Genomic DNA, 12020 nt, shown 5'->3' with positions numbered 1-12020 from the left:
AGGGGAAGGGGGAGCTCTTAAAAAAAGGTGCATTTTAATGTATTTACATTTAAGTTATTCATAGTAGTATATATATATATGTATATATATATATATATATATATATAAGAACAAACATAAACAGCTTTTTTCAAACTGTGTCCACTGAAAATGCCAAGGACTGAATGGCAGTCAGCATAAGACGCCTTTCTCCGTTCTGGTATCCTCCCCCCAAATCTTGAGAGTGAAGAGGGGGGGCTTGTTGGGGAAAAACAGATTACAGAACGCAAGTCGCCAAACTACAAGACTTCAATACAAGATCAGATTTACCACGCAGTGGTGGGTAGGGACAGAGTGATCCCCCCCCCCAGCCCAATTCAGGAGATAACTCAAATCTTTCCACTTGCAGAAATCTCTTCCCCAAAAGAGGCACTTCTATCAGAAAACGGGCGAGGGAGGCGAGGAGAATATGACAGGCTCTCCCCACGAATGGAGACAAAAGCATTTGTCATTTGCGCAAACGTCTTTTTGGCGTCGCGTCTGCTCCAGCGTTTTCCACAAGGCACCTGTGGAAGCCCAGAATGAAGCAGGGTGAAGGGCCAAACACATGTTGCACTGGACCTCTGGGTATTTAAAAAGGTACCCCGGAGTATCAAATTGAGGGGGGGGGCAATGAAATGAGTAGAATAAAGGGAATCTCAGTCCTGGAAAAGCAGGGCTCAGCGTCCCACGCATGTCAGGACCGCGACTGACATTGTGCTCAATGGATGGGTGAGGGAGCTGTTCGCTCACTGTGCGCTGCACACTTACACAGGACACAACATGCTCGGAAGCGCTTCTCTGGGCAGCCTCAACTTCCCTGGCTCTAAAAAATAAATCTTTTGTTTGCTATACAAATGTACATTGCACCTAAGATCTACAGAGTTTTGTGTTCTTTAAACATATGGTTATATGGTTATGGTTCAGTGAACGCATGCATATAGACCCAGGCGCGCGCGCACACACACACACACACACTCACGTCCTTTATCTCAAAGGCAGAAGCTGTTTGAGAAGACCCGAATACCAGACCCCTAGCAAGGAACGGGGTCTCGTAGTCAAAAGGTGGTGCGCCTACGCTTGGGGTCCATAGGACCTGCCTTCTCCTGAGACACTTCTACTGTCCTCCTGCGAGAGTCCTGGTCTTTTTTCCATTCCAGGGGCTTGGCAGGGTCTCCTTGGCCCCAAGTCTTTAACGGCTTGGTCTGGATGGGGGTTCTCTGGTCGGGGGCTTGGGCGCAGGGCACTTTGCTTGGCAGGTGTGTGTTCCACACGTGTCCAGCTGGGACAAAGTGGCTTGATGCTTCCTGCAGAGCGTCCGGCTGTGGCATGGAATGGCTGCGGCTCCGAGCAGCCAGAAGTTCAGGGGACATCTGTGCCGAGGCTGGTCTCAAACCAGGCGCTGGACCCTCCTTGCGGTTGTTTGCTTTTAACACCGACTCTGCTCTTCTGAGCAGACGAGGATCCTGCGGTCTTTCCTGGACAGGTTTGGCCTGCGCCGAAGGGGGTGGCCGGTGGGTAGGTGGCTCTGGAGGGGTCCTGCTGCTTGCGGGAGTGGGAAGTGGGATTGGAGGGTGGTGGGCATCTTGGCGGGAGACGCCTGGCTGCTTGGCTCCACTTGTGCCTGGGTGCCCTTGCGCTTCCCTTTCCGGCGCCGTAACGCCGGAGCGGGGAAATGGTCTGGACTTGAGGATCTTCAAGGCACTGCTTTTGTAACTGTTCTTGGACGTCTGGACGATGTTGCCTCTCCGCTGGGCGTCCTGGATCAACTCGTTCCAATCTTTGTTCTCCTGCGAAGGAGAAGCCGAGATGAGCAAATGCAGGAACTTCACGTTAAACGCTTCATCTCGGGTCTCCGTGCAAAGCTGATTCTCTGTATTCAGATCCTCTGGCCCTCTGAAGCAGGGATGGGCAACCCCCTGACCCTATGGGGCCCTCAGTACCCTTTCTGCAGAAGGCAGAACCCCTTTATCGCACAATTGGCAGACATTTCAGGGGGTCCCCTGGAGACTTGCAAGAGCCCTTCTCTCAGACTATGCGAGAAACACCAGTCCCAGTTGGTGGGAGTCTGAAGCAGCCCTTCAGGAGAAGGGAGTAATCCCCCTTCCAGACCCATCACTCCAGAAGAGTGACTACCCTCAGATCGGGTACCTTCTAGAGGTAAAATATTTGCAACCATCTGCTACTGACCAAGTGGGTACTGGAAGAAACTTGGCTAGGTTACACTCCAACTGACTAATTTGATGCGATGCTCCCAACTGGGATTCCTGACTTCCTGTCCCAACCCTTTGGAAACTGCAAATCAGGAACCAATGGTGGTTTGTCATCCTGGCTGGTTGAGGGGCGACCGGGAATCCTATTCAACAAAGCTTTCTGGATTTCAAGGCTCTCTTGAGTGCAGAGAGGCATGTCTGAACCCTGGTATCTTTGCCAGTAAACTCAAGATATCGCCCTCAAGACACTGCCTCCAGTTCTCCATGTTCCCTTTGAGCAGATGGATGGAGGCAGCCACAGTACAGGTAGTCCTCACTTATGGACCACAATAGGGACCAGAAAATTTGTTAAGCGGGGCAATTGTTGAGTCGCACCCGATTTTACGACCTTTTTGGCAGCAGTCATTAAGTAAATCACCATGGCTGCTAAGCGAATTACACGGCCGTTAAGTGAATCACGCAGTTCCCCACTGATTTTGCTTGCCAGAAGCTGGCTGGGAAGGTCGCAAATGGCGATCACGTGGCCCTGGGATGCTGCAACCATTGTAAGTGCAAGCTGGTTGCTGAGCGTCCGGATCACAATCACGTGACCGTGGGGGTGCTGCGACGGTTGTAGGTCCAAGGACCAGTTGTAAGTCCCTTTGTTCAGCACCATTATAACTTTGAACAGCCACTAAACGAATGGTCATTAAGTGATGACTACCTGTAAAAAGGATTGCACCTTCCACTGAAGCATCATTTCCCTTTCCACTTACCATTAGTGTTTTCAGCTTTCCAAGGATGAAAAGGCTGTATTTGGCTCGGGTGATTGTGACATTCAGGCGCTGGAGACTCCTCAAAAACCTGGAGGGGGTGGAAGAAGCATCGCTAGGTGAGGTGGGCTTAGGGTGGGTGGAATTAAGCTTCTCCCCATTGCTCAAATCCCTAGATCCATTCGCATGGGGGGAGAAATTTCCATCCCCGAAATCCTCTCTGCCGTTCCTGTGGAACGGGACACGTCTATAAACGGAACGCCAAGGCTGGAAACAGAATTTTCCCCGGAAAATCCAAGCCCTGGCTAACGGTGTGGAGCGGTGGCCTCTCGGTCTGACGCACTTAGCCACCCAAAATGATTACACCAGCCGCTGCTGTTGTAAAAGCTGCTTTTAGAAGAATATTAGAGCAATGCGCTGGCAATAACGCGGGACGTTTCATCGCATGCGAGTTTAACTTGAATAGACCTAGAGAGACATTTCTAGGGCACCCGCGAACCAGCTGCATTATGGGATAAAGCAGCTGGGGAAGGACCAGAGCACCGGCTGTTGAGACTGATTGGCTCTCACTCGGGGACTTTCTGTAGCCCAAAGTGCGCCCCCCCTTCATGCACAAAAATATATGCTCTCCTGCTAGTCAAACACATTTCCATGTTGTTTCCTTAGCAATTGTGTTGGAAGGGGACTGCCACAGCCTCCTTCCAGGGAGCTTTTTCACTTCCCAGCCTAGTCTCCAGCCCTGATTTCCTCATGGTCTCCCATCCCAGGACTCAGGAAACTGACCATCCCATCCTTGCACATGGCTACATTTTTCCAGAGAAACCTGGGGGGGGGAGGGAAACAACTTTCAAGAACCACTCGGTTGAAAAGCAGAATCTCCTGGCCATTCCCCTACAATCACAAAGCTTTTGTTTCAGATTTAGGGGGGCAGGATCTGCTTTAATCTTCACTGCTGTAAACAGGTTTCCCCCCACCAAGGGAGAAATGACTTTTTACTTCTGCTGTGCGGTACGCCTGCGCTCAATTGTCTGCCGGACGTGTCCTTTATTGACCTCGCTCTCAACACAGGAAGGGCAGAGGACATTTTCTGGAAGCAGCAATCCTACAGAGACTTAAACTGAGACTAACTCCCACTAAACTCTGCATAGAGTGGCATAAGACTGAGCTTTTAGCCGGCCTGCCTTTTGGTCTGGCTGCCTCCGGTTCCTTCCTTAATTTCGAACCCCAGGGGAGTCATGCTGATCGGAGATGGCAGGAGGGTGAGCCGAGAGAAGGGAGGCACTGGATTCATTTCACGCGTCGAGACCTTGAAACACCTCCCCGGCACGACCCATCTACAGATTGACACTGTTGTGATTCATGCACAAACATTCTTATTAATATTTCACACCGGGGCCTGAATATTTCATTCATTTCAAAGGTGACTTGCGAAACCGGAACGCGCCAGTGAGGCGACAATGACCTTTTTCTCCTTCTTGGAGAAAAGCTAGTAAACCAAAGCTAAAATGCAAGAACTGGTTTGGAAACGCAGGGGCCCATTCTGGCTGGCGGGCACGTCGTCTTGGGCCATGGTTTAAAAAGCACTGGTGTTAGGAGATGGGAGACATGAACTAGAAGCTTCCTGAAGCTGCTTTCGTGAACTTTCCCAAATAAAGTTATCAGCAACTTCTAATAATCTCTGGTTCTGCTTGGCTTCAGGTCTACCAAGTGCTTTACAAGTCCCCAAAAGTTCTTCTGGGAGCAGGCTTCCTTAACCAGTCCCCATCCAGAAGTGTTACCACTTCAGCGTCCCAAGCTGGCACGGCCAATGGAATTCTGGGAACTGTAGTCCAAACACAACTGGAGTAATTAGAAATGGGGAAATTGGGTGGTGGTTCTTCTGCATCTACTATCTTGGCGGTATACCAGATATTTAGGATGGCCTCCACGTTTACGTCCGAGGAGGGCTGCGATCCCAGTCCTGATACACGTCTTTGTGATATCGCAACATCAACATGATAGCTTCCAATCTATGATTTACCCATGGTCAGGGTCATGCAGAAATCTGTTCAGTGGGGTTTGCTAAGCAAACAAAAAATGGCTTTTTTTGTGTGTATGTGAAAGCTGTGAGGGTAGCCTGCTGTACACCCCCTTCCAAGCTACTAACCATGGTTGACTAACTGCAGTGGTTGGGTTTGCATGGCGCCGAACCAAAAAAAAAAAAAAAAAAAAGGCTAGGATTTCAGCACAACGTGTGAACTAAGTCACAGTCTCCAGCATACAGCTTCCATGGTGGGAAGAGATCAGTTTCATCCTGGATCTGCTTTTTCTATGCTGAGTAAAAATGGCCTATTTTCACCCTGAAGTATGTAAGACCAGCCTCCTGAATCAGGCCAACCACCACCCTAACCCAGCATTTTGTGTCACATAGTGGCCAACCAGGGACCTTAAAGGGCTCACAAGGAGGAGATGGAAACTTCAATTCTTCCATCACTGTTTCCCAGCAGTTGTATGGAGGCAGGCTTCCTCCAACCCAGAGGTAACATGGACTAATAATCCTTGATAGTCCTCCATCTACTGAACCAACGCCCTTTGAAAGCCATCCAAGGTCGGGGCCATCACCACATCTTATGGGAACAAATCCCATGGAATATAAGAATGGATCTACTGGATCAGGCTAAGGCCCATCTTAGCCTAGCATTTTGTTTCTCAAAGTAGCCTACCAGATCCGTCTGGGGTGATCCCAAGCAAAAGATGGAGGCCTCCTCCTCTTCCACCACTGCTGCTCTGCAGCTGGGATTTGGAGGCGTGCTGTCCTCAGCTTGGAGATAACACGGAGTCTTCAGGCCATCAACACTCCTTGAATGTACCCAATTCCCTTCTAAGGCCTCCATCCGGATTAGTGGAACGAATCCCACAAATTAATTATGGGATTCATAATGAACAGTACGGTTCCCAAAAGATCTTTCTGTGCTTTCTATGCTACAGAGGCAGAAGAGCTACACAAATACCCAACTGACAGGGGAGCTGAGTAGATATAGATGGAAGTTCTCTGGAAGCTTTTCTGGCCCATAGGAAATACTGTAAAACCACTTTGACCCTCCCTAGAATTCAATTTCCCTTCCCACCCTTCCCCTACATAAGTAATCTGGATCAGAGCTTGGTTTTTCATTTCTGCTTATCTTCACAGACAGGTCTAAGTTAAGGCTGTTTGGACTGAAACACAAGTCCTAGATTTCATCTCAAATCCCATCCTTCTCTAACATCTGAAAAGCAGATGCATGGGTGAGGGAATTATTTACTCTTCAGTAGAAGGAGGGTTAGGGGGACGCGGTGGCGCAGCGGCTTAATGATGCTGAAAGTTGCCGGCCAGAAATGGTCGACGCTTCAGCGGTTCGAGCCCAGCCTTCGCGTTAGCAGGGTGAGCTCCTGTTTCCTCCCCAGTTCCTGTCAACCCAACAGTTCGAAAACTCATGTGAGTAGATAAATGGGGACTCTCACTCTGGTGGGAGGAAAAATGCTGGCGGCGCCTTGCAAAAAGGAGTTGGGAGCAGTTGCTGGTAAGCGCGAAAAACCGCGCGCGCCCGAAAAGGGCGCGAAGCAACGGAAACCCCGCCTCCTGCGCTCGCCAGCTGGGCTCTGCTCTAGGAAGGAGGCTCTGGCAAACCACTTCCGAAACACCTTGCCTTGAAAACTGCAAGGACTCGTCCAAGCAGTCACTGCAGGGTCAGCAATGACTGAGCGCAGATTAAAAAAAAAAAAAAAAGGAGGGTTGTTGGATTTTTTTCTTTTTTAACCAGCAGCGGTCCAGGAAGGTGGCTGAAAAGAGCCCCCTTTCTTGCTTTTTTAAGAAACAAAAGGAAGAAAGGGAAACTTCAGAGGGAAAGCTAACACTCTAGCAATGGGCTTAGTATAGTCTCTACAGAGAGGTCGCCCAGCCATAAATTTCATTCACTGCTCTCGGTTGCCATCTGGTGACCACTAAGCTTGGTGCTCTCAAATTGCTGTAGAAGGCATGCAACAGTTTCTGAACCCTGAAACATGGGGGACAGCGCTTCCTGGAAGGTGGTAGGAAAAGCGCCCACTGAAAGTGGAGGGGGGGGAGGGCAACACACTGACCTTGAGAAACCCAAGTAGAAGCTTATCGGTTCCTCCTAGGATCAGGACAGCTCCCGCTCTGCGGTTGTTTAGAAGAGCCATGAAGACCTGCCTGTTCATCCAGGCCTTTGGGGAGGTAGAATGAGACCCTTTGCTTCATTTCCACCCAGTCTGTTGTTCCTCCCATCTTTTATCTTTTTCCTTCCTTCCAGTTGGTTTTGTTGGAATTGTTTTGATTGCTGTGAACTGCCTAGAGCCTTTGGGAGTCAGGCGTCACACAAGTTGGATAATAAAAAACTAAAAACTAAAACTAGTGAAAAAGGTGCTCATTCCAGCTTACCATATCCCTGAACTATTGACGCGGCCAAGCCACGGTAGGTCACCACTAGAAGAGGATTGTTCTCCAGCCTGTAACGACTGATTTGAAATCCTCTGAAAACACCCAGGCACGGTGAAGCAATAAAAGGAAAAGTCGAACTGAATGCTGGCCTGCCAAGCTGTTTGCAGAGGGCCTCTGCCTGGGTTTCGAAAGGACCGAACGAAGCTTTGGGGGTTTTGTCCGGCCTTGTAAAGTCAAGACGTGCAAGCACAGGACAGTTTTGATTCATTCTATTCCAGAATGGGGGCTGAAGCCCCCAGAGCGGCCAGCGGTAAAAAGATCACTCCGAAAACCCTAAATGTTCCTAAATATTCTGTCCAACACGAAAAGCATTTGAACCATGCAACATAATGATGCCAAGCCATGGTGCTAAGTGGCAGAAGCCTACCCAATTGATCCTTGTGAGCTGTTTGCCCGGACGCAGGTGACAATGATGCAGTCTTTCTCGCGGCCCTGGAATCCATCCACGGTGTCAACTTCCCCAGCACTGGGGAAAAAAAGGACAGGAAGGAAGATGAGTCAGGATGATATTCTCAATCCAGCCCCCTCCTTTAAAAACCTACACCCTCTTGGAAAAAAGGGGGGCCATGCAGAAAAGATGAGGAGTAATCATATTTTAGGAGATTTCACAACCACAATGGGTGGGGGGGAGGCGGGGAAGCAGAAGGCCGGCTGGAAAAATTACAGATGTTTTCCTCCCAAACTGAATGGCAGAATCCCTGGGGGAGCTGCCAGGCCTCTGCCTCTACTTCCCCATCTCTAAAATGGGAACAATATGCAAGAGGTTGCAACCCACCTACACTGTAGGAAATCAAGTTAGTTATAACTAACTTGCCGCACGGGTTTGAGTCAGGGGACCCCGCAGAGGGCAAAGCTGGAAATGTATTTTATGCTGTCACCAAAAAGCTCAGGGCACAGGATAATCAGGCTGAGGGATGGCGCAGCAGCCACGATTCACTCGCTCTGGTCTTACCTATTTTCTCCAAACTCTTTATCCAGCTGTTTCTGTATTCTCCTTTTCTGCGCATTATAAGGAGTGACGATTCCAATTTGATGGCAACTAATGTCCTTCTTTGTCCCCTTAATTACCTTCATTAATTCTGTCAACAGCTTCACTTCTTGGGGATTAAAATAGGAGCTGAACAAAGAGAAACAGGAAGAAAAATGATTTTGGGGGGGGCGTGGAAGAGGGATAGATAAATTCAGGCTGTGAACTGGATCCACACTTCCCATTAAAGCTTAGCCCAAACACCGAATTTGTTTGGGGACACACACAAGAAAAGATCACTCCGAAAACCCTAAATGTTCCTAAATATTCTGTCCATCAACCAACTGGCACGCCGGTTCTCATCTATCAACTAGGAGGGCAAAATAAACTCTCCAGTATCCGATGAAGTATACCCCTAAGAGAAACATGCTGGGGAGAAGGGAAATGGAGGAAGCTAAGCTGGGCTTAGTAGGCAGGCTGGAAGAAGATGTTGGACCCATGACATCCCACCCCTGCTCCATGACATTTGATTTGATTTAAAAGTTATCCAACTTCTGCTTGGCCAAATCCAGCGAAAGAGAATGCAGCACTTTATTCCTCTGGCTCATCTCTTTCCCAAACACACAGATTCAGGACTCTCCTGTAGACATCTTGGCCCTGAACTACAGTAAATACATGGGCATTTGTCGAAAGGAAGTTTCTGAAGACGGTATTGACATACTGGAGTTGCATCTGCGATTGTTAGCTTGGGTTAGTTGTCTTAGCTACCCAGGAGGCCAACTGCAATTTTAATCAGTTTAGACAAGGCAACTTACTCGTTTTCTCGTTCTTCGCGGCTGTCCAAGACATCAAAAAGCAAGTAGGGTTGGAAATGCCACTCCAATGAGAAGCGATCTTCTGCTGTTTTCCTGTTTTGTGAGAATTGTCGTGGGACAGAAAGAAGTATGGTAGAATTAAAGAGTTTACACAGGGCCATTCTTCAAATTGCAAATCTTACAGGAATGGCCAAATATTTCAGTTTGTCTGGCTGCAGAGAGCCACAGGCACAAGCTTGGAGAAACTATGTAGAAACGTTGGAACAGTATGTACATAAACATGGTTTAAGCCCAAGAGACAGAAAAAATGTTAGGAAGAAGCTCAGACTGGTTCCACCCTAATTTCCTGAGATATAACAGGGAAGGAAGGGAGAACACTGTCAGGCTTTTAAAATATATCAATAAATATAGTTCTAGTCAAACTGGGGATGTCTGGCCTATCTCAAAAGGCTGACGCTAGCCTGGTTGGAATTTTCTCATTCTAGCTCAGCCATTTTTTTTTCTTTTTTGCAAGACTGTCGCTTGATTTTTTAAAAAAGGGAAAAGTTAAAACATCAGGAAAGAAACAAACCAATAAACTGAACTGCTGGATGAAGGATAATGATGGTGATGATTTTACACGCATGCATTCCAAAAATAAAACACAGGGTAAACTACCAAAAGAGAACGATGCAAGCCGTTCAAGATTCCATGTCACAGGAATTAAGGGGCCTTGGCCCAGGACTTGGGGCTGCCTGAGCACAATTTAAAAAGAATGTTTAAGAATATGTCACAGCTAGAAACACACCCCTTACAATAAACTGAGCAAAAGTGGCATGGATGGATGGATGGATGGATGGATGGATGGATAGATGATTGATAGGTTGATAGATAATAGACAGACAGACAGACAGATACAGTGGAACCTCGAGTTACGAATTTAATCCGTTCCGTGACTCTGGTTGCAACTCGAATTGGTCGCAACACGAGGCAAATTTTCCCATAAGGTTCAATGGAATTACCGTTAATCCGTTCTGGCGTGGAGGACAGGGAGGCGGCTATTGCTTGGAGGGAGAGTCCCCCTCCCTACGACCACGTGTCAGGGGCGGAAAATGGCCACGGACCACGTGTCAGGGGCGGAAAGTGGCTGCGGACCACGTGTCAGGGGCGGAAAAATGGCCACGGACGTGTCAGGCGGAAAAATGGCCGCGGACCACGTGTCAGGGGTGGAAAATGGCCGTGGATCCGGTTCATAACTCGAGGTGGTTCACAACACGAGGTAAATTTTTGGGGCCAGAGCTGGTCGTAACATGAAAAATTCATAAGCAGAGACGTTTGTAACTCGAGGTACCACTGTAATAGATGGATGGATGGATAGAATAAAAGGGACATTATGCACAACAGAGCCATTTTTTACTCCTTTAGAAGAGGCTACACAGCCAACTCCATACCTGTCTGTGATCAAGACCCCTTCGTAGATATACTTGGAAGGAAAAAGGCAGATCTCTGGGTGCATCCGATACTGAATTTTCAGCTGAAAGACTGGACATTTTCCAAAAGCATTTTCTTGATCTTGGTCCCTAAGATGCCTGCAGAGGCGGCCTAGCAGAGACTGGTCGTATCTGTAATCCTGTGCTTTCTAGCAACATTGGAAAACAAGACATTCAGAAGGCAGCCCAGCCAAGAAATATACTGCAGAAATCTAGCCTTCCACAATCTTCACCAGCAACATGGAAGGGTCAGTTTTACTGTATCTATTTTACAGATTGGGAAAATAGAGGAGGTAAACGACTTTGTTTACAAGGTCCAATTATCAGCACAGAGCCAACAGTCCTGATGTTAGTTTCCACCATCTTCTCCCCCCGAAAAGAGGACTGGGTTCAGAACAGGTTTACAAAGGCTACTGAGGTCCAGATGCCATAGGCACAAATGGCATGGAGACCATGAACAAGGTCAAGCTTCATTCCTTCCTCCCAAAAAGTTTTCCCCAAGATGCTTCTCCCACCAGAAGAGTGGCTGACATGCTTTGGAAGGATTTTTCATTTACTCAAACACAAGGAAAACAGATTCCTGTAATTATCTCATCTATCAAGTATCCCTGAATTCCAGACAGTGAATTCCCCTGTGTATTTAGCATATTGTTTATTTGATTAGAAAGGGGGTAAGGGGGGGCAGTGTACGAGCATGGCAATAACTGAGGCAGTGACAGAGAACTAAGCAATTAATTTAATCCTGCAATTAACTTGATTGCAGCCACAAAGGCAGTTTGCAGACCGTTAGGAGCTGATTAAAAAAAATAATAATAATATTCCCACTAGTGTAATAAACAGACAAAAGCTAAGCTGGCCACCCAGGGAAATAATTTGGGGAATCAGAGTCCCAACGCATCTGGAGGTTGCTGAGCTGAGCAGCTTGTAGGAAAACAGCTGTTGGAAGCTTGGCAAGGATCTTCCAGTTTTTGGCTATGCAAGTTCACCTTTCTTACACCTGGATGCATCTTAATGGTGCGACGACGTACCATGGACTTTATGGTGGGAGGGAGCTGTTTGGGGTCTCCGACCAGGACCAGCTTCTTACAGTCATAAATCAGCGGAATGAGGGTCTCAATTTCACACGTCTGCCCTGCCTTTTAACGAGAAAGTACCGGTGTGGGGGAAAAAAAATTAGGAACTGCAAAGAGGAGATGAGGAACAACAAACAAACAGAAATGTTGGAAAGGTCTGCAGAATTCTTTCCAACCTGAAGCTTATTCAGCTCTTATTTTCAGAGTTAGAGTTTCCCCAGTTTTTTTAATTTGGC

General features: G+C 47.9%; 1 protein-coding gene across 1 annotated transcript in view; it reads right to left on the bottom strand.

The window, feature by feature from the left end:
- Positions 1-940: 940 nt before the first annotated feature.
- The window catches only part of SETX (senataxin), a 43249-nt gene continuing 32169 nt past the window's right edge, over positions 941-12020 (bottom strand). The window contains exons 19-25 of the mRNA XM_088147062.1: positions 11740-11847; positions 10673-10860; positions 9243-9335; positions 8413-8577; positions 7828-7926; positions 2987-3074; positions 941-1808 (exon numbers count right to left, since the gene is read on the bottom strand). Of these exons, the coding sequence (XP_088003188.1) occupies positions 1077-1808; positions 2987-3074; positions 7828-7926; positions 8413-8577; positions 9243-9335; positions 10673-10860; positions 11740-11847 (1473 nt within the window). The 3' untranslated portion in view covers positions 941-1076. The remainder of the gene's footprint in view (positions 1809-2986; positions 3075-7827; positions 7927-8412; positions 8578-9242; positions 9336-10672; positions 10861-11739; positions 11848-12020) is intronic.

Source organism: Python bivittatus, unplaced genomic scaffold (genome assembly GCF_059951505.1).
Source record: "Python bivittatus isolate LINGU-HERP-01145 unplaced genomic scaffold, Pbiv_v1 ctg000160_np1212, whole genome shotgun sequence".
Classification (NCBI taxonomy): Eukaryota; Metazoa; Chordata; class Lepidosauria; order Squamata; family Pythonidae; genus Python; species Python bivittatus.
The sequence above is the reverse complement of the archived record's forward strand: the minus strand, read 5'-3'. Positions and strand labels throughout refer to the sequence as shown.